This window comes from Pygoscelis adeliae, unplaced genomic scaffold, assembly GCF_000699105.1.
Source record: "Pygoscelis adeliae isolate BGI_AS28 unplaced genomic scaffold, ASM69910v1 Scaffold124, whole genome shotgun sequence".
NCBI classification, from domain to species: domain Eukaryota; kingdom Metazoa; phylum Chordata; class Aves; order Sphenisciformes; family Spheniscidae; genus Pygoscelis; species Pygoscelis adeliae.
The window spans coordinates 1,106,324-1,127,853 of record NW_008824791.1 but is presented as its reverse complement, the minus strand read 5'-3'; the positions used below and the strand labels follow the sequence as shown (position 1 = coordinate 1,127,853).

The following is a 21,530-nucleotide window of genomic DNA, read 5'->3' as shown; positions in this document are numbered from 1 at the left end:
CGGCGGCTGGCGGCTGCGCAGCGGGGCTGCAGGCCGGCGGGGCGGGGTAGGTAGCGCCGCCTGCTTACTTGTGAAACAGAAAACAAAGTTTTGTCAGTAAAAGCCCTTAATGAGCGTTTCTCCAGGCGCGTGCGTATTCTGGAGAGGGGACCCTCCTTGAAGGGCTCTCCGCACCAGACCAGGGGTGGTAAGACCCGCTCTGGAAACCCCCGAGCTTCAGGTAGCCTGTAGGTCTGTGGCTATGAAGGGTTACAAAGGACGCGCTTTGTAATCTAGGTGTGATGTAATGCACGTAATTAGCTGGCCCTGCCGGGTGGCCGGGAAGGACATCTCAAAACCCACCGACCTTCCCTCGGTCGCTTCTCCGGCAGTGTTGGGGCCTGCACCTTCCTCAGCCTACGGGGCTTTTGAACCAGCCCCTACCTCCTTACCCATCTCTCCTTGGCCGTATTTGCACGGGCACGGCAGTCAAAACAAGGTTTTCCTTCCAGAACATCTTTATGCACTTGTACCTTTTATAATACAGGCCACGCAGAAAGGAAGAAAACGACGCTGAGAGGAGCCGATGCCTGCAAAGGTATCTTTCCAGGCAAGGGCCAGCCCGGCCCCTGTCAGCAGGCAGGTCAAGGGACAGAGCAGTTGAGGTTCTTAAGACATAGCCCACGTGGTTTTGCAATTGCTGGAGGCCCTTCAGGGTAAGTGGGTACGTGACTCCCGTGGGGGTAAGCTTGGAGGGCTTGCGGACTGATCGTAAAAGATGGTGCCTGCCCCCATGCTTTCCTTACGTTGTCTTGATGTCCGCTACTACAAAATCCACCTCGCTTTGTGATGATGATAGCAAACATAGTGAAAAAAATCATAAAACTGCATGGGCTGCTACAATGAGCTAATGCTTCCTGCAATTTGAGTCAAATGTTGGGAAAACTGGAAAACCCTTAAACTTCAGCAATTTCTGTTTTGCAGTTAAACAAAAAAATTGTCCATGTCCAAGGCTGGTGATAAATTTTTCAAACAGGGTCATAAAAAATGGGAAAGGTAGTATGTACATGCGGTAAACACTCCTAATTTCACTGCCATCTGAAAGATTATTTTCCATGGCTCTTTCATGGGGAAACACATGGAATGGTTAGATTAAGCACTACTAAAAAATACAAAATTGCTTGCAAAACTGTATACAACTATTTAAAAGACAAGCAGAAATGTCTGAAGATGAAGCAGCAAGTGAATATTTAAAACAAGCGTATTTTTAAAAATGTTTATTGAAATGCCTTCATTGCATCATGCAGGATACAAAAACCATTATTAGAAAACCTTTATAACCATACTTAGGAGTAAAATCAAGATACATCAGGGAAAAATAATAATTATATAAACCAAAGCAATTTATTTCTGATAGTGTTTTAAATCATTAGATTACAAGCTGTGATCATCTGTGATCTGCACAGATGATAACAATTATCTTGCGACAACAGTCCCTTCTTTCATGAATCAAGTTGAAACTGATGTTCGTCATGCTAGAGCAACCATATCACCTGTGTATACCACAAAAAGTTCAACCCGTTCATTACAGATACAGGGTTTAAAAAATATAACAAAAAATATTCTGCCAGCATACTTCTATTCTGCTTTCAGTTTTTTTATTTGTTCCATCAAAAGCCATTAACTTTTCATCAAGGAAAAAAAAAAGGCTAATGTGCTTTCTTCTATTACACAAACCACATAGCACATAAGTTTGATTACTGAAATAGAACCTCTGTAAAGTCCTATTATAAGAGACCTTCTTGAAGTTCAATTAAATAATTTATGTTTTTGCAATATTACTCAAGGACTTGGAAGTGATTTTAAAATGGGAGGCCACTGCACCCTCAGTATATTTGTTGTTTTAGGAATCTCAATCTCTGCTACTTAAGATTTTCAGGGTTTTTTATTCATACACTGCTTAGTGTAAACTCTCAGAACTTGCCTCTCTCTTTTTATTCTGTTTGACAGCATTGTTCTGTGCAGACATGCATTTAAAAAAAAAAAAAAAAACCACAAAACTCTCAGGGGCTGAAAACTTGGCTCCAAAGAATTTAGGTAGGTAGGGATTTTGATGCTGGCTTCAAGGGGACCAATGTTTGAGAGGTTTCAGTAGACCGTTCACGTGGCACAGAGTAAGGTTAGAACCACGCTGGGACCCTACTACGTAAGAGAAAATTGCTGTAAAAATCCCCTCCTTATGAGGAGGTTAATACATGTGTTTCCATTTCATATCCTTGTGGAAAAAAACACATCGTTATAAAGCTATCCTCCTCTTTTTTTGTTGAGCTCCATAGATGCAAACTTTAAGCATAACAGTTGGTGTCACTGGGTGTTTGAACACACAGAATATCGTAACAATTTAATTTCTTTAAAAGTCATGAAGAGTTTTGGCACTGTCCCCTTACAGAAAGTTAGGTACAACTAACAATTTGAAAACATTGTAAGGGAACCATATAACTCTTTGGCTCTGTTGTAATACTTCACTACTAAGGCAAGAACTCTGTGTACCTTAGGGTTGCTCTTTTGTTTATATTTTTATAAAATACTCGACTAAAAGTTTTAAAAAGTCACCTAATCATCTATAAATGTCAAATGCTGCATATTAAAATATATGCTTATTACACCTTTTTGTTCCATTACTAGAATTTTTGCATACTGATGAGAACACACACATTTGTAAACTGTTTAGTATGAGTTTACGAAGACATTCTCCGCATAAGAGAATTTGTAGAGAATTACCATTGAATCAAGATGCTGTAATTTAAATTGCCCGATTATCCATTCTGGAGCACTACGATTCTCCCAACAGCTTTAGGTCTTCCGTTCCTATAAAGATCAACTAAAACAAGTAACAAGCCCCCCTTTTCAATGCATTTGTAAAACCGTCTCATTCCGAGGTTTCGGGTGCACATCATAAGGAGGACCTTTCAGAGTGTTCACTGGCTTTTCAGATGTCACTGCGTATGGCTAACTTCATATGTTACGTTATTGCAGTATGCCCTGTTGCATGCCCTTTTATTATAACATGAAGTGGGTGTAGCCTTCTGCGCCTGTAACAATAACATCCATCCATATCCTCATGGCTTCTGGCGAAGGAGCAACCATATAGTATATCCGGTCATGTGTCTTGACACTGAAAGTGAGCAACGGGTTGGGACTCTAAAACAAAGCAGAAAGAAGGGTAGCAAAAGAATGAAATCAAAAGCCATTTGTTGGCACCAGAAGTAAAACTACTTACAGGGAGATTTATGATAAGGTTAAGGAGACAGACAAAATGCAAAATGCTGTAGCACTGCATCCTACGTTGCAGCACTGGAAGCAGAGATGTGTTTACAGTGTTTGCGTCCAGCATAAACACTTTTTACGACGTATTTCCACCAGACTATTACACAGTAGTCCCGGGCTCCAAATTGTTGTTTCATGCCCAAACAACTGACTCCCCCACTCTGTGTCCAGTGGTCAATACCACCTTGGCTTTCACAATCCACGTGCCAAGGATATATTCGGCTTGTTCACAGCACAGTTAAATTACAGATGAGAGGCTGGGGGTGCCGTGAGCTGCGGGCACCAGTTAACTCCCTCCCTGACAGATGCACACAGCCATCCCTTGGTTTGCCAAAGCCACTGATTTCAGCGGTCTCGCCACTGGACTAAGGAATTCCTCACAGCAAATCCCATGTGGGACCATCACTTGGCAGGCAGGCGCTCCCTTATCTCTGCTTTCATCAGTATAAAAAAACCCTCAGTGCTAATCACTGATCTGGCTTCATCTTCCTTTTCCTCCACTCCGGGGTTTTTTTGTTTGTTTGTTTTAATAGTGTCAGCACTCCCTTTGACTTTACAGCAGCAGCTACCATACTTTGGGTATTGCCATATGACACTCAGTTAAAACAGTAACAACAAAGTTTACCTTATATGCATTCTTTAGATGATCATAATAGACTTCTTCAATAGCTTGAAAATATATTACACCTTTTAATTTAGTTTCGTGTTTGTCTAAAATGGAAAAGAGAGAATGACTTTTGAGAACTGAAATGAACAGTACTTCAAGAAGCAAAAGCTTAATTTGCATTTCCATATATGTTCAGCTGATAAGTAACTGGATTAACACTTCTGCTTGTGAAATTCCACAGAAATCTTCAACCTTTCTTACTAGTTGGTCGGTTTTGTTGAGAGATGCATTTCCTACTTTAATATGTTTTCTTTTCTACCTGGTTTCTAAGGAAATAAAGCTTTTGCAATTTCCTCATCTATTTGGAAGTGTCTAAACGTTATGGCCGGTATTAGCCAACAGAAGGACAGATGTCTCTGAGATACATCCAATCTTCCAGTTCCATGAAAGCCAGCCAGACTTCACATAGCTCGCAGGCTAAGACCTACAGTTTACCTTCAAAGGAAAACTGTTACGGTAAGCAAATTTGAAATACAATTTGATACCAAAAGCTTTACATTAGATCATCATTTGTGCTTGTACTTATTTAAAAAAATACTTCTTCCCGTTTATAATAATCTCCCTCAGTCTCAAGCTAATACTTATTATTCAGATGTGAGGTTAGCAGATTGTAGGCAAGTTTCTATCAGCTCTGACACACGGAAAAGTTTACACGAGGATAAAAGTTCCTGGGCACCAGCTGCAGCACCATAATTGTCTGTTTGCACTCTCCTACTCTGACACCCAAGGTAAAAGCCAAATTAATTGGACGCTGTTTGCCTCTGTTGCGAAAAGGAACCTCCCCATTTGCTTCAGAGCGCCCGAGGTGAGAACGCCTGAATGGATAGTTACTCCGGGGAGGCTGCTGACAAGGAGTCGGTTGTTATCCAGTGGGACTGTGTTTCTGGTGCCAATATCCCACTGCAGCAAAGCTGCAAAACAGGGTGGGAGTCTTCTCACTTGAGTTTTGATATCTACAACGGAGAGACAGCAGACTTAATCTCCCTTTAAAGGCAATGGAAAGAAGCAGACACTTGCGGGGGGTCAATTCTAAACTGTTTTAGACATCTTCTGATATTGCCTTCAGTCCCAGCATTAGCTAGTGAATCACTAGGGCAAGGAGGATACAGACTGTGAACTTAATGTCTTAACAGTCACAACTATAACGTTTCACAAGAACAAGGTACAGGGCAGATAAGCATCTACAGTACCCTCTGTTGTTCTGCAGTGGAAGAGAAATTGTTAAATAATCCCGGGGGGTGTTAAGGAGCATCACAACTGCATGTGACGCTGAAGGGCAATCTCCCTTCCACTCCCAGTACTTTCATATTAGGGGATTATAATGCCTTCTGATCCCAAGTTAGTATGACCTTAACACTGAACAGTCACGCAGAACATCTTTATCAGTCCCGTGAGAGAGTCTGCTGTCATTTTGAGCACTCGCGAAACTCGGCTTACATCCTATCGGTAGCTGCAGGCAGTTTCCAAAGCTTCATATGATGACAAAAAGAAATCCCAGAGACCAAATGATACAGTCCCTGCCAGCCCCCGGGGGACCAGTAGAAGTACTGAGGTATAAGATTACGACATTATAGCACACATTATACTAAGCTAAATGCAATACTATGTAAATATACTGTCTATGCAGTACAAGCGAACAGTGATCCATTTCAAGCCCCACCTGGGGTCTTGGTTACAAGAGCATTTCAGGTACCCACAAGCTCCCATCGCAACAGTCTTTGTAGAGTTCCCCGTATGCTTCAGGTCAGAAAGTGCAGATGCTTCAGTCGCTGCACTAAATTGACAGACCTTAGGGTAAGTTCTTTGTTCAGTACACTTGCAGAACTAAACCAATATACCAGTATATTCACTTAGAGTTCAATTACTCTGAATTTACAGCATCAATATTTATTTTGGAAGCTTACTATATATTTAAAGATCTAGACGGATCCTCACTCGTACAAGCAGCTGCATTTTTGCGCTGCTGCTACAGAATTCTCATGAAACTATGTTTGTTGGCTGGACTCCTTGAGACATTATGAAAAGTTTTCTTTGGTAATCCAAATTGCATTCTGGCAACTGCATTGCACTCAAAACCGAAACCGTTAACTATTAACTACTAAAAAAAATTAAAAAAAAGAAGATCCGTACCAGATGGAAATACTACTGTCTGTTACAGGGCTTGCTAACCAATAAACCAGATGTTAAGAACAAAAAAAAAAAAAGTTTGTTATATTCTTCATAGTATTACTGCAAACCAGTAAGAAATATTCAGTGGGCATGTAAGGAATGAATGTAATGAATTCAGGTATGTGTTTTAAAAAAGATGGACTGAGCAATGCATAACCCTGCCATCAATTTTAAGTTCCTTATGAGTTGCTGGAAAGCAGTAATGTCATAAAAGGAAGTGGAACTGTTTGGGCGGTTTTTGTACTCAATGTTTTCTTCTGCTTCTTAGCAATGACCATCCTACATATGCCCCCTGTCTGACATCTCCTAACAATAAATATTCAGAACACAAAGTCATTTTTCTGGCTTCCTCTGAAACTTCAAAATCAAACCATGTGTAGTTTTGCACAGCAATCGGAGAGACATATATGTGCTTAAATTCCAAATTTCTGGGTTTACCCCAAGATAACAAATTAACGTAATGCTTATAATGGCTCCAGATATTGTATAACACAACTTAATGTACAGAATCCTCTTTAGAGTATTGCATATTGTTCGTCTGAAATTCCTTATACTCTCAAAGTATGGCAAACTCAAAAAAAATCTACTCCTGTATATTTAATTTCCCGAAAGACTTTTCAGCACATCAAGCAATGGGACTGCAGAAGCATTCCATTTAATTTTCATGGTAAGTATAAATTATATTCTTGTATGAAGGGTACAAGAAATCATTCTGTCATTGGGGGAAGTATATAATATTTAAAAATAAATTATGTGGAGCCATTATCCTGCATACTAGGAACCTGATGATCTTCCATTTTTTCCTCTTGCCTATCCACATCTCTCCCTTTGTCTGTTATGCTCATTTCTGTCTTACCTGGCATTAGGGTTGAACCCTATAGGGAAGGGATTGCATGAGCCCTTCAGTGTACGTATAAAACACCCAGCGAAATGGAAATGTAAGTTTTACTCGAGGCTCCCTACATGTTCATAACTCAGCTGAGGTTGATAGGAAAACAGAGGGACAGGCGTACCCTAGTAGTGATCCTGCAACCTACCTGCATAATAAGTAAAAGTTCTCTTGTTTCTGTCAAAAACAAACCATCGTTTTTTCCACGTTTTAATTTTTCCTCCCATTTTAATCAGAAAGCCTCGGCAGGTCTTCTCTGTGAGGGAGACATGGTAACAGGTCTCTATGTTGTGACCGGCCGTTTCGATGTGACTTCGTAGGTCAAAGTCTTCCTTTCTAATGGGCAAATAGCGAGTCAAAGGACGGGCCTACAGTAAAGAAAAGAAAATCGTATTATTTTTAACAGAAGTCTTACTTCTCCTTCCGTCTTTCTGCTGCAACGACATAACCGTAAACTGCCTGGAGATTCTAAGAATGAACATAAGAAAAATAAAGAGCTTTTGCTGCCACCCTGATTTTCTGTAAAAGAAAAAAAATCCTTAAAACTTGTAACTTTTCAAAGTGTTGGATAACTTTATAAAAAGCGAGATTAGAGCAGAGGAGTTTCTTGAAATCATCAGTTGATAAGCTGGTAAGCCAGGGGCCACAGCATAGAAAGGTTGTTTCAGACTTAAAACATTAATTAAATGTAAAGGTGTGTTGCTGCTTTAGATGAAGTATAAGAACTTCATTTGCATGATGTTAAGCAAACCCTTTATTTCTCTGGGCGAGATACTCACTACACATATCTCACTCATTAATATTTTACTGCTACAGGTATTTTCATGCCAAGTATAATATAAACAATAAGAACATGCTATTGCAGGAAAAATCAATAACGAGAGTGAACTGTAATCGCTATTTCACAGAGATTGCTGTGAACAAAATAGAATTATTTTCTTCTGAACAAATTAAATGTGGTATCTAGTTCACAGTCGGCAATACGGTATGGAGAGCTGAAGTGCACGCCTCTGCAAGAGACAGCAAAGCAGCACAGGAAACGGCGCCTCATTCTTGATTGCTGTCCAAGACTCCGCATCAAGCCTGGATAGTACCAGTAGGGAGAACAAGCAGGAGGTGGTGGTGATTTGGGACCTCTGCCAGCTGAGGAAATATGCTTGTTTTCTGTGCCTGAAGGGTCTGTGCACACACCCCCGCCCTCCATTTTAAACACAGAAGAGAAGTCTCCCAAGGCTCCTGCTGCAGTTAAGGCAGACAGAGGCGACATCACAGGGCGATTCAGAACAGAAGCTGAATTTAGGTGCTTTGAACGACCCGTGAAAGGAGCATCTCCCTCTCTCTCTCTCTCCCCCCGACTCCAGAGAAGTCAGTGACCTGAAGAATCTAATCTGCCCCTGCTCCATGCCTAAAGTTAGCCTGTTAAATCCCACTATGGGTCACAAATCAAAGGGACCTTCCGTCATTCCATTCTCAAGAACCTCTTGGCGCAATGGGAGCTGTGTTGCCCGCAAGAACTCTTAGCACCCTTCTAAAATTATGCAGTCCTGTATGATACAAGCTGGCACCAGCTTTGGCAAGTGCAAAGGTGGAGTTCCCTCCCCGAGCTTACGTTTCTAAGTGTCAGGAAGTGCTGAAAAAAAAAAAAAAATTTGGTCTCACGGTACAAAGGAAAGAAAAAAGTTAACAAAAAAATTGTAGTTATTTTTGACAGATATGTTTTGTCTTCCTGCCAATTCAGTCTTCAGCCTCTCTGCCAAGTCTGCCAATTAGCAGTAACTGATAGGGCATTTTATTACAACACATGCACGCTCCAATTTGGGAAAAAGATATAAGCATCACATCGTTGTTTATGCCATACTTCAGTTGTCATTAAAATGTGTTAGAAAAAAAAAGAAGGCAGTCAAGTAAAGTATGCATAAAATTTAACATTTGGTAACTACATTTTATATAAAAACAAAGGAATGGATTTATTTAACCAGAAACAGCTTAAAGTTCCTCTGGGGTTGTCCTATTGTTCTGATTTAGCGTTATCAATTAGAAAGGCAAGTTATGTAGGAGTGTTCATAAAAAAATAATATCATGAAACAAATATTTAGCAACGGTAGCACAGATAAAAGCAGAAAGATATTCAAACATGATATGGAATCTTCTGCACTCAAATACATATATTGATGGAGACATTGTCTTGCTCTACTATACTAACGAAAAAATGACTGCCTAGTCTATTTGCTGTACTATGTAGATCTTATTAGTTGTGGTGGAATAAACAAATAGGTAAGACCTCTAAGCCTAAAAGAAAGCTCAAGATACCTCTAAATCTTAATAAGAAGCAAGAAGATGTAGGAGGCAACACTGTTTTAATTAAATAATGTTTCTCATGTTGTGTAGTCCCAGTAACATTAGAAAAATACAGTTTTCTCTCAACAGTAGATGTGGAGCTGGAAAAGCTTCTTTATCTGTTTTTTTTCGGGCAAATATTTGGAAGTGACAATTCACATTCCAAGATACTTTATGTATTAAAAGAAATTTAAAAAAACCCCCAAAACAAAAAAACCCAATGTTTTATAAAATTAACACACTCACAAATTTCTGTTGTTCAGGCTAAAAAATTCTGCTCTGCCCATACTCAGTAACAAACCTGATAGGATTAATATTTATACTTTAGATACAAGATGCTAAATAGATGTCTATGCTATTAGTTAACTTTAAATTAATACTTGGACATCTATCTAAGGCTCCAAGAGCCCAAACATACTTTTAGCAGCACAGTTACACCTCAGAAATACTAAATCCATCTATTCAACTGAAGTCATAGAATCATAGAATCATTAAGGTTGGAAGAGAAAATCAGTTCTGTTTACCATTGGCAGAAATACATTTAGTCCCGTCGTATATCAAGGGGAAGTCTTGCACTTAAAAAACATTGCATGTCAATGTATCTCACCTGTGCTCTTTGTTTCTCACGTATTTTGACTTCCTTTTCAATTAATTTTTGCCTCTGGCTAGTTTCTTCTTCCAATCTTTTCTCCAGTTGCTCTCTGCGGCGCTTCTCTTCTTCCAGAGCTCGTTTTTTAGCTTCCATCTCCCGTTCCTAAATACCACAGCACATGCAGGACTTCAATTATATGTGAAACTATAGTTGGTAATGTAATTTCTAAGCTAGGACTAAATCCCTTTTTGCCTCTGCCCTGGTTTCGGCAGGGATAGAGTTAATTTCCTTCCTAGTAGCTGGTACAGTGCTGTGTTTTGGATTTAGTATGAGAACAAAGTTGATAAGGCACCGATGTTTTAGTTGTTGCTAAGCAGTGCTCACACTAGTCAAGGACTTTTCAGCTTCCCATGCTCGGCCAACTGAGAAGGCTGGAGGTGCACAAGAAGCTGGGAGGGGGCACAGCCAGGACAGCTGACCCCAACTGGCCACAGGGACATTCCATACCATGTGACGTCATGCTCAGTACATAAACTGGGGAAAGCTGGCGGGGGGGGCCGCTGCTTGGGGACTGGCTGGGCATCGGTCGGCGGGTGGTGAGCAATTGCACTGTGCATCACTTGCTTTGTATATTATTATTATTATTTTATTTCAATTATTAAACTGTTTTTATCTCAACCCACGAGTTTTTCCTCACTTCTACTCTTCCAATTCTCTCCCCCATCCCCCTGGCGGGGGGGGGAGTGAGCGAGCAGCTGCGTGGTGCTTAGTTGCCGACGGAGGTTAAACCATGACAGCCTCTTAAGTAGGCAGAAATACATATCCAGCAAAGCGGACTGAGAATTGGAATCAGAATTGCAAATATTACCACTCTAGAAATGAAGGTGGTTCTTAAGCAGCTCCTAGCAGGTATAGGAGCAGTGCTGACCTAGCTTCTGATGGGATTTTGCCATCAGCTCACCCATTGAGAGAGCAGATATTGCGTATGGGCTCAAAGATGTAGCGTGAGCGTGAAACCAGACCAAACTAAGGGGGGAGAGGTAATTTTTTAAGTGCCTATTATGTGTAAAATATTTAGGGTCCAATGCTGCATTTAGGAGGATATTATCTAACTAACTTAGTTTTACTTATAAAATTACGCTTACCCTGGTCTCAAGCAGCCTAGTCTTTTCAGCATGCGCTTGTTTCAGAAGTCTCTCCATCTCTTCTATTCTTGCAACATTCGAAGTGCTAGCACTGCACAGAAAAAATCAGTTATTTAAAAGAATACTTGGTATTTAAAGACATATTTTACAGTCCAACATTAGACAGTTTAAGAATGGAGTTGATACTGTTCTAATCCAATTCAGTGCAGTAGGCACTAACAAAAAATGATGTATAAAGTATATGGTACGCTCTCAATGTATACATTCCCCATGCAGAGTTGTGAAAAATGCAGACTCGAGTGCCTAAAAATGCATCTTGTCAGGCCCCTGTGATCTGTCATCTTCTGCCAGATAACACAATATGGATGGAGGTGGTTACCATGTCCTAACAGAACACACTACCGATGCTCAGAGCTGGCATTAGCAGCCATCTGAATATACCAGCCTTTCTGGCTGAAGACTCTGTCTGTTTTGTGTCTCACTGAGTTCATCATCAAAAAATGCTCGATAAAAATAAGGAGGATTAAGAGGTATGCATGAAGGCCATTCAGTGACAGAGTAGTGTCAGGAAGGATCTACTAGTTAAAGTAACCGGCAAGCCAAAGAAACAAGGGTAATCACAAAGAGTGCTCGGTCTTGTCCCAGCACAACACAGCTATCACCTTTGCCTGTCCTTTTTTCTTTTGTCTCTTTTCTCCAATACAGTTTCTTTGTTTCATCTCAATTTAACAGCCATTTCAACTGTGGCATTTCCATGGCGTGCTCTCTACTTTATTTTTCATCTTACGCTGTTAGAGAAAAAGAGTTGCTGTTAAATATTACTGTATCACCATTGATGATGCCATTAGACTGAAGCACAACGGGAGGAAATAGAATGGAGTCAAATGTTTAGGGCAGAGAGAAACTTGACTTGGGATTGTACTGAAAACACTATCTGACCACTCAAGTGGAAGCGGGTCTCAGATGGCAGATTTGTTCATGCTACTTAACAGCGTACAGACCAACTGTGAAGGGACGCAAATATGCGTCCTGGACAAGGAAAAGAAAAAAGTAAGAACACCCCCCTTCCCTTTCTGAGCACACCTCTGACGCTTATGTCTGTAAGACCAGGATTTTTGTCAGAAGTGTGACAGTCTTCAGAAGACATTTCTCTGTCTGATACTGGGGCTATGTTTCATGACAGGATACAATACAATATAAAAATAACATACCTCATTTAACCCAAGCTTGCAGAAAAGGTGTAATCTATCTGAAGTATATCTGAACTCTAAAAGCTTATTGTCTCTGAAAAAAAATGAGGCCACTGACTTAGGTGCCTAAGCCTAGTTTGGCCAAAGTATGTTTAGTTGATGGGCCAAGAGAATCTGGGTCAAATAACTACAGTAAAAGCAACAGGGCCATAAATTAAAAGTAATTTGAGCAACGTGGAAGTTAGTTAACTGCAGTAGGTTTGCCCATATTAAACTGGTTAACACTTCAGCTTAGTTAAATTCTTTCCTCCTTGATTTGCTTATCCTGCTCACAGAAATCAATGCATAGCAGAAGATCACAATCTCTGAAACCTTGGCCATGAAAAATAAAGTTGCTAACGAACCTTGGAACAGCTACTGTTTGGCGAGTTGATGAATGACTACAGTGGTTCTGTTTCTTCTGTACTTTGAGCACAGACAGATTTTATGCATTTCCAGCAAAAAAAGTCTCTCTCACCTTATACAAGGTAAAATATATTTTAAATATGTCAGAACAAAGCATCATAAATTGTTTTCCTTTGAAGTCTGATATGACTAGAAAAGATTCTCAAACACCATCTAAAACAATCTGAATTAATTTTGCTTAAGGGAAGTTTCGTAAAGGAACATTAACTGCCTATCTTCCAAGTTTTATCCACAAAATCAGCCCATACTCTTTTCTTCCATCACCAAAGTTTGCCTTGTGAGAAACTGAAAGATCTGTTGCAATGGGTCCTTTTCTGGGTTTTGGATTGGTTTGGTTTTTTGATTTTTTTTTTTTTTCTTCTTCTGGCATTCTCTGGAAGCTGCAGAAGAGCCAGAGGGAGGCAGAAGGGCAAACAGCACCAGCCGAAATTCAACAGCTGTCGGGGCTCCCCCATCCTGGGCTGAAGATTCCACTTACGAGATGGCCCCGAGGTAGCTCAGACACACGCCATCTTCCTCCAAAATGGTCAGAGCAGCAAGTCAAAGACAGACAGATTTCATACCACTGCCATGTTAGATCACTGCAGAGATAAGAGTTAATTCCCAGCCTGCCTCCAGCTATCAGAAACTTGCCGACTGTGTATCTATTTAAAACAGAAATCTTCAAAACCTGAGTCCTAATGTTTTTACTTTAAAAAAACCACAAAACCAACCAACCAAAAAAAGAAAAAAGAAAAAACAACCCAGCCAGCAGAATCGGTGCCACTGGTATTTTCTGAAACCCTTAACATTGCAGTGATAAAGACTACAAGAGGAAATCAGTGAGCTGATAACCTGTTACAGGAAACAGATGCTGAATAAAACACAACATGCTAGCCAAAAAAGCTGTCCTTATGTTCACAAGGGATTCTTAATCCCGTGACAACATTGTACTTAATTATCAGCCTCCACTTATGCTTGTGAAACTGTCGGGGCAGGACTGTAGGCAGAAATGAAACCTCTATCATTAAAGCCAGACTGTCAGAAGAAAATTGTTTGCACACAATTTTGAGACTCAGCTGGACTTTTCTTTTAACACAGATCATTGATATTGCTTTTATCTGAGGAGCGGTGTCTGAGCTGACAGCCTCTGAGGACGAGAAAAGCAGCTGAGGGCTCTGAGGCTTTCAGTGCTCTCTTTGTTTTTACTGACCCAGAAAAGGGAGAGGGAGAGGGCAAAAAAGACCGCTGGAGGAGCCCTAAGTGTTTCAGCATAAGGCTCTAGTAAGTTAACATGCTGGACTTGCAGAACAAGTGTACTTCATCGTCGGCAAATGTCTTCAAGAAATTTCCTATCGCAGGAAATTCCTTCCCTGTAGTGACCAGGGAAGGAAGCTCAGGTGTTACCCACTCTGAAAAGAGCATCGACAACTTCGTAATTTCAGTTCAGGACTGACACCGATTTCTCTGTGGCCTTCAACATTATCACTTAGCCTCTCCATATTTTTATTTTCCATCTTTAAATAAACAGGTGAAATGATAGTTAAACCTGATTACGAAGGGCTACACAAATACTAAATATTATGCCTGTCTAATGATCTTATATTTTCTTAACCAGTTAGCAGCATTCACATTACCATAGCATCAGCATGTACATACTCTCTTTTTTCGTTATAACCCTACGACCGTTACCAGAAAGAAAGATGATTTACCTGGAAATGTTATCTGGTGAGCATGCAGATATGCTTGTCTCCATACTGTCAGAACTGTCTAAGCTTAACGTATCAAAGGCATGGTCCTTGTAACTATGATCTGGGTAATGGAAACTATTCAAATACACATTCGATTCGGATGCTGTTCTGCTGTAGAATTCAGGAGACTTCTGCCTTTGGTTTTCACAGATACGCTGATGGTTATACCCTACAGAGCACAGAGGAAACATTTATTTTACACAGAAACGTTGTGACCCAAACATAATGTGTTAGCAGCACAAGCATTTTGAGAATCACCTCAGTCCTAACTGCAGTGTGACCAAGGTACTACAATATTACAGTTAATTTCACAAGTTAATCGTAACTGAAATAAAATCTTTAAATACCTGTTTTATCTATGATGGACACAAATATATGCAGATTAGTATGGGTGACTTTTCAATATATATTCTTGTATGTGTATTACGAAAACTTAATTTGAATGAATGAAATTTTCATTTTAATATGAAAATTAGGCCTCATCTGCAACGTAATGCAGCTAAATTCAGGGATCTAGAAAAACTGACACTGATTAAAGAAAAGAAAAAGTCCTGATATTCAGTGGTCTTGAGTACTTGTTTGGTTGATTTTACTGAATGTGGATTATTTTTTGTCTGATTGGGGAACTTTGCCTTCTGGTAACTGCAAGTTAGGCTTTTAGTTTCAGCTGAAATCATATAGACTAGTTGTCACATCATCATAATTACTAGTGTAGAGGTACTTTCCTGGAGTTTTGAAACTGCAGTTCACCCTGCATGATTGAAGCAGATCCCTATAGCTCAATGACTGTAAACAAGAATAAGGTTTATGCAACATTTAAGTTCTTTGCGCTGTTATTTTTCCACAAAATCACTCTTTCTGAAAACCCATCCTTCTTGAACACAGGGAACTTTGTTTGGCTATGTGTCCTTTAAAAAAAAAAAAATTCTTCAGAATTATTTTTATCTCGTGTCTCCATTGCTCTTTGTAAATAACGCAGTAGTATTTATACAAACTTACAGAGAGGTTGTTGAGCTTGGCTGATGAAGAGGGGAGTATAATTACAGTTGTTGTTTTAACTGCTGAATTTATTTTACAGTGCCCTTTGAAGGTTTGTTTATGTGATTACAAATGCAACTGCACTGCTCATCTTTTCCTTCAATCAATGCAAGAAGTGAGACTTTCTCACAGTTCTGATACTCAGTCAAATTTATAATACTCTCTGCACATTCCCGACCCAAAATCTGAGCTGGTGGGAGAGTTGGAGATCAGGAGGAACTGTTAGACTACATGAAAACCTACCATTCGTACAGGAAGGCAGCCACTGACATTCCACATATTTAAGATAAACAGACACAGGAAAAATGCAGACAAATGTACAAACGCAGCAAAGTCCAGATAAAAATTTTTACTAGGCACCGCGAAGACACTGATGTTAGGAAAACATGCTTAAAGTGGGAATATTTTCCTGCCTTACTGTCATTCTCTGTCTGCACAGACGAGGTTACTGTCTGGTATTTTTTGCCATGCCGGAGTAGGGAGAGTCCCAGTTCAGGGAGCCAACAACTGCCGCTCTACCTTGGAAAGGCTATAACATTCTCCAAAAGGTATCTGAAAAGCATGACTGAAGCTGAATAATTAAAGCATATTATTAAGGAAATCATGCCCTGCAAGCATTTCCAAGGCAGATAGTTTCCTCTTTCCTCCTCACTTCCCTCTGTACCATACAAAGGTTTCTCGCAGACAATTAAAGCTGGTTTCTAAGGAACTAATAGGACTTTACTTGCCATTTGAAAGAACACTAAATCTCAATAAAAGTTCAATTGCACCGATTAGTAAAAGAGACAAAAGGGACACAAATACACCTCAGCAGTCATAGATAATAGCATCACACGACACAGATGTTACTGATTCACATGTGCAGTTTGGGGTTTTTCCCTGTTATTAGGGCAAATGCTGCTGTTATTGCAGATAAGCAATTACCTTTGATACTCGAACTTTTGGAATGACTAATTGCTCCTGTGAAATGGTTATCAATTATTCATTATGGAAAGAGAGAAAAAAATAAATTACTGAAAGAACTTTATTCAAGTGCATGTTTTTCTATTGAGCCCTTTGCAAAACCTTGACTACTCAGAAATCTTAATTCCATATCTTATATTTCACTGAAAAATAAACCCATCTAAAAGGCATAAAGAAACACAGCAGCTTTACAAACGCTCTCCTAAAGGAAAGTCAACATTCCATGAAGATAAAGAACCGATTTTTAAGTAAAACATTTATCAGTTAAATTTATGTAATCGTGCAAACGTAACTAAACACTGCAAGAAATACACAGTCATTAGGTCGCAAAATGAGACACATTCACAGAAACAAAGCAGAACGCGACGTTCTCATTTTCTCCCCATGCCGTAAGCAACAGGCAGTTCAAAGCTCAGGATCAGCTGCGTACTGGCACCGAGAAGCCTCGCAACCAACCTGCCTCCATCACAGCCCCACTTACGCATCGTGGAGACACAATCTGTTGCTTAAGGAATTTTTAACTGCTCAGGTGCCCATTCACAGAACATGCACGTAAAAATATTAAGACTCCTCGTAAGATCCAGCACTTCACGAAAAGCTTCCCACAAGCCAAGATTGTATCAGCCACGTTTAAGCTGATAACATGAGCTAAAATGTTTCTTGATGCATTGGCTTGTATTCTCTGCAGCAAAACAGTAAACTTAACACTGTTAACAGCCATACTCTTGAGCAAAATATTTCAAATATCCACAAAGCCATATCACTAAAGAAAAAAAAAAATTCCAAAGGAGTTATTGCAGAATCACAAAAACCAGATATGCCACCACAAAATTATGGTGAGGTCAGAAGTATAGGTGAAAGCTGTTATTGAAAGTGGCACTGTCAAGAATGTTAAAAAAAAAACAGTATTTCACAAGATCACAGTACATTTTCTTTTATTTCTATTCCCCCCCTCCCTTTTTTTTTTCTTTAGAAAGATTGACATTAACATGTCAAGATACATTTTTTTGTATGGAAACATGCCAAAGTAGGAAGCCCAAGTCTGTCTACCTTGTCATTGTCACCCACAGATCTGCAAAGATTTCTAAATTTTCTGCTCTACTTGTGTGGCTATGAGCAAAGCAGCAAAAAATTAGGCCTGCACAAAGCTGTAGCTCTGCAGATATTAGCATTAATCAGAAGTTTTGTTGTGACAATTATTTGACAGCAGGAAAAAAAGAATTTTTGAAGTGCTATCATTATTTAACAATTATTTTAAATTTTTCCAAGATTTTGGGAACTACTTGACAGTGCTGATGCAATCGGTACTTTTGCCAAAACATGACAATGATAGATACAGCCAGGTAAAGGGATGTTTTCATACCTTTTCTGGCTTTTCCTGAGTTCGATAAGAGAAAGAGCGGGGCGGGAAAAAAAAAAGCAAACTGCTTTGAAAAGCTTATAATTTGTTTGTACATATATACCTTGCCCTCAGTATACTGTTTTTCTGTAGACCTTAGAAAGAATACAGACAGTCATCCTGCTGGTACCTAACTTCTCTGTCCCAACAGTTTTGTTCCCAGTGCTGTGTCTGGTCTTGCATCTTAACTCCCAGCTCACCATTCCCTCTTTCCTTCTGGAGTCCATCCTGCGATCAATGGGACTGAATCAGCTAACCCTCCCTCCTCGCTCCCGCCTGTCCTTGCGCAGGCTTCTGGCACCCAGCACCTCATGGGAGCTTCCTGGGGCCAAGTTTCGACCTCTGCGGAGTGAGGTCTCTGGATTGTACCAAATAGCAGCTTCTTCATTCTTTTTTTTTTTTTTTTTGGACATGGTTTGCTTACAAAGGCATGTACACAGGAGGTGAATTTATAAATACAGTCCTTCAAAAATACCTCATGAATGGCTGCTAAGAAATAGCTTTTTCCACTAATGATATATATCAAAGATGCATCCTCTTAAACATTTTATAAGTTGCTCTCAGCTCAGGCTATGATTACTGACAGTGGCTGTTTCTTTCAAGAACAATTCTTGAACTCACATGACTGACTAAACACAGTTTTCGTAATCTGGGAATAAAGACTATTTAGTACTTAAAAAAATCTATGAAAATATTTCCTACTGGATCCAGCCTAAAATTTATTCATAGACATGACTTGTTCCTGCACAAAGAAAATGAGATTGAAATCCATGTTCAAATTCAAGTGGCTGTTCTTCATTTCCTGACTTCATTCTTAACTTTGAATTTTTCATCTCAGACTTTTACGCTTACCTTCTTGGACTGAAATAAGAAAAACTGGAGAAAGCATATTAGAGAAAACTCATTTTAGACCATCACTAGTTTAGCGATAATTCTCAGATAATATCTTTAAACTAGCTGAGCTGCCTCTTCCTCCAGGCACCATTGGATATACTTGTTTTCAGATCTATACGAACACGCCAAAACATCTGATCTAGAAGTTTGCTCAATGCTTTTAAGCCCTAAGGAACGCGGTAAGCTGCCAATACTGCTTCGGGAGCGCATCATCCTCTTTGTATAGCAGTTTGTGGCACACTGCACGATGGCCAGTGCTCCAAACTGAGCGGATGAAGCGGCATTTATCACGCGAGACCCTGGCTCTCCACTGCGCCCAGCACACCGAGCTCCAATGCGCTCGGTGCAGCTGTATGCTCAAGGCATCAGTAACCCGAGACCCCCATGCCGTTTGCAATACATCACCTTGAACACAGAAAACCGACGGAGTGAAAAACCTGTCAAGTGGGAAAAGAAACGCAAGGGAAGCAAGCAGTGGCTCAGTACACATGACAAGTCGAGAACACTTTTTATCTATTCATCACCTATTTCAGGTGAACAACTAATTTTTGGAGCGGGAAGAGAAGTGAGCGCATATTTATCAGTATAAGCAGTATCTATACATTTGCAGAGATCCACTGATTTGGTATAAAATTTTACTCCTCCAAAATATTCACTTAGTCTGAAAAGGCAAACCTGATCTACCTGAAGAATGTTTCTGTAAGAAATACAGTGTATTTATTATATAATAAACATTTATCACAGAGTGAAGGAATAAAAGAACATCGCCAAGGATGTCCACTGACATGACATTTGGCTTAGTTTTCAACGATGTATTTAAGGATGTCTGCTGAAATTAATCTTAGTTACACAGACTCAAGTCCTGCTGATTTTAGTGGAAGCCACATAAGATTTCAGAATTTTAATTGACAATAGTATTCCATTTCAGTTGTACTGTGTGGTATGTTTAAATACTACACCACGTTCTAAACATTTCCCAAATCTCACTGTCCCACAGAAATGCACTTTCTTTACTCATGACTTTGAAGAAAAGCTTGTTTTTCCTTCGCGCGCTGAGGATGGGTATACGGTGCTAGGGGAAACCAGAAACCACACCAAGTTGAACTCAGTCCCTTCCCTGCTCGTACCACGACATTCATGAAGGCTACGCCTACAAGGCTGAAAGGTGCTTAAAGGCTGTTTCTCTGACCCTTCTGTACAGCTGAATAGAAATACTCCAAGATCTGACTCTAGCCACCTGACTTGGACGTCTCTGTCCTTGCTGAGCTCTGCACTGCAGTGCATAAAGAGCCCTGCAAAAACTTTCGTGGTGTGTTACCAAGACAAAGGAGCTTTCCCCAACCTCAAAACACGGCACTTCAGAGCAAGAGGAAGCAGTTATACTCTTCAAGCTCCTCCAACAGCAATAAATTCAGGGAGCTCCATGTTGAACGCAAAGGGAATAAACCCTTCACCAACTACTAAGAGAGGTAGTCAAGCCACAAACAATCCTTGCACTCCTATATCCTTCGTGTTTTGACTCTCTTACTTTGCAAATCCTGTGAGAGTTCAGGTAAAGCACCTGTCAGCAACACTATTTCCCTGTCCTGGTTTCGGCAGGGATAGAGTTAATTTCCTTCCTAGTAGCTGGTACAGTGCTGTGTTTTGGATTTAGGATGGGAACAAAGTTGATAAGGCACCCATGTTTTAGTTGTTGCTAGGTAATGCTTACACTAGCCAAGGACTTTCTAGTTTCCCATGCTCTACCGACTGAGAAGACTGGAGGTGCACAAGAAGCTGGGAGGGGGCACAGCCAAACTGGCCACAGGGGCATTCCATACCATGTGACGGCATGCTCAGTACATAAACTGGGGGAAGCTGGCCGGGGGGGCCGCTGCTTGGGGACTGGCTGGGCATCGGTCGGCGGGTGGTGAGCAATTGTACTGTGCATCACTTGCTTTGTGTGTTATTATTATTATCATATTATTATCATTTTATTTCCATTATTAAACTGTTTTTATCTCAACCCACGAGTTGTCTCACTTTTACTCTTCCACTTCTCTCCCCCATCCCACCGGGTGGGGGGGAGTGAGCGAGCAGCTGCGTGGTGCTCAGTTGCCGACTGAGGTTAAACCACGACATTCCCTTTGGCAAAGTTGATGTTTCAGAATAGGCCATCTTCTAGAACTGCCCTCTTTCCTAGTATGAATTAATATCTTAAGGCTCTCTTCACAATTTAGTATTTCCATTCAAACCTTTGGATCTTTTAAAGAATAATCGTTGTCATCTAGTATGGCAGGCAGTATAGCACACACGATTCCTTGTGGCATGTGGCAAGTACTGTGCCAAGTGCCTTAACGAATACGTCTCTTATTGTCCCCTGCCTCTCTTCTTTGTCAGGCCATAATTCACTTTTGGTTTGTAGGGTTTTTTTCTTTTTCACTTGTAAGACAAGAAGTCTGCCTATACTCTTAGAATTGTCTTAGTTTTAGGCTGACAAAAAATGGAACGTTAAAACTGATCAATTTATTTTTAAAACTTTTCTCTTTGCCTGTATCAGGTTTGGTAACACTTTGTAATTGTGTTTTAGGTCGCATGCTAATGCTCTTTTGCAACCATTTTACAGAAATATTTCCAACTTTAAACGTGTGATCTCGCCATCAAATTTTATCCAAACCGTCCTTGCTGATTTTCAAACTGAAACAAAGTGTTTTCTGCACAACAGCATAACAATGAGTCTGAATGTACTTGCAACGTATTCCACCCT

General features: G+C 40.1%; 1 protein-coding gene across 1 annotated transcript in view; it reads right to left on the bottom strand.

The window, feature by feature from the left end:
* Positions 1-1,241: 1,241 nt before the first annotated feature.
* The window catches only part of PHLDB2 (pleckstrin homology-like domain, family B, member 2), a 63,061-nt gene continuing 42,772 nt past the window's right edge, over positions 1,242-21,530 (bottom strand). The window contains exons 13-18 of the mRNA XM_009323929.1: positions 14,452-14,659; positions 11,106-11,196; positions 9,976-10,122; positions 7,180-7,399; positions 3,932-4,017; positions 1,242-3,180 (exon numbers count right to left, since the gene is read on the bottom strand). Of these exons, the coding sequence (XP_009322204.1) occupies positions 3,040-3,180; positions 3,932-4,017; positions 7,180-7,399; positions 9,976-10,122; positions 11,106-11,196; positions 14,452-14,659 (893 nt within the window). The 3' untranslated portion in view covers positions 1,242-3,039. The remainder of the gene's footprint in view (positions 3,181-3,931; positions 4,018-7,179; positions 7,400-9,975; positions 10,123-11,105; positions 11,197-14,451; positions 14,660-21,530) is intronic.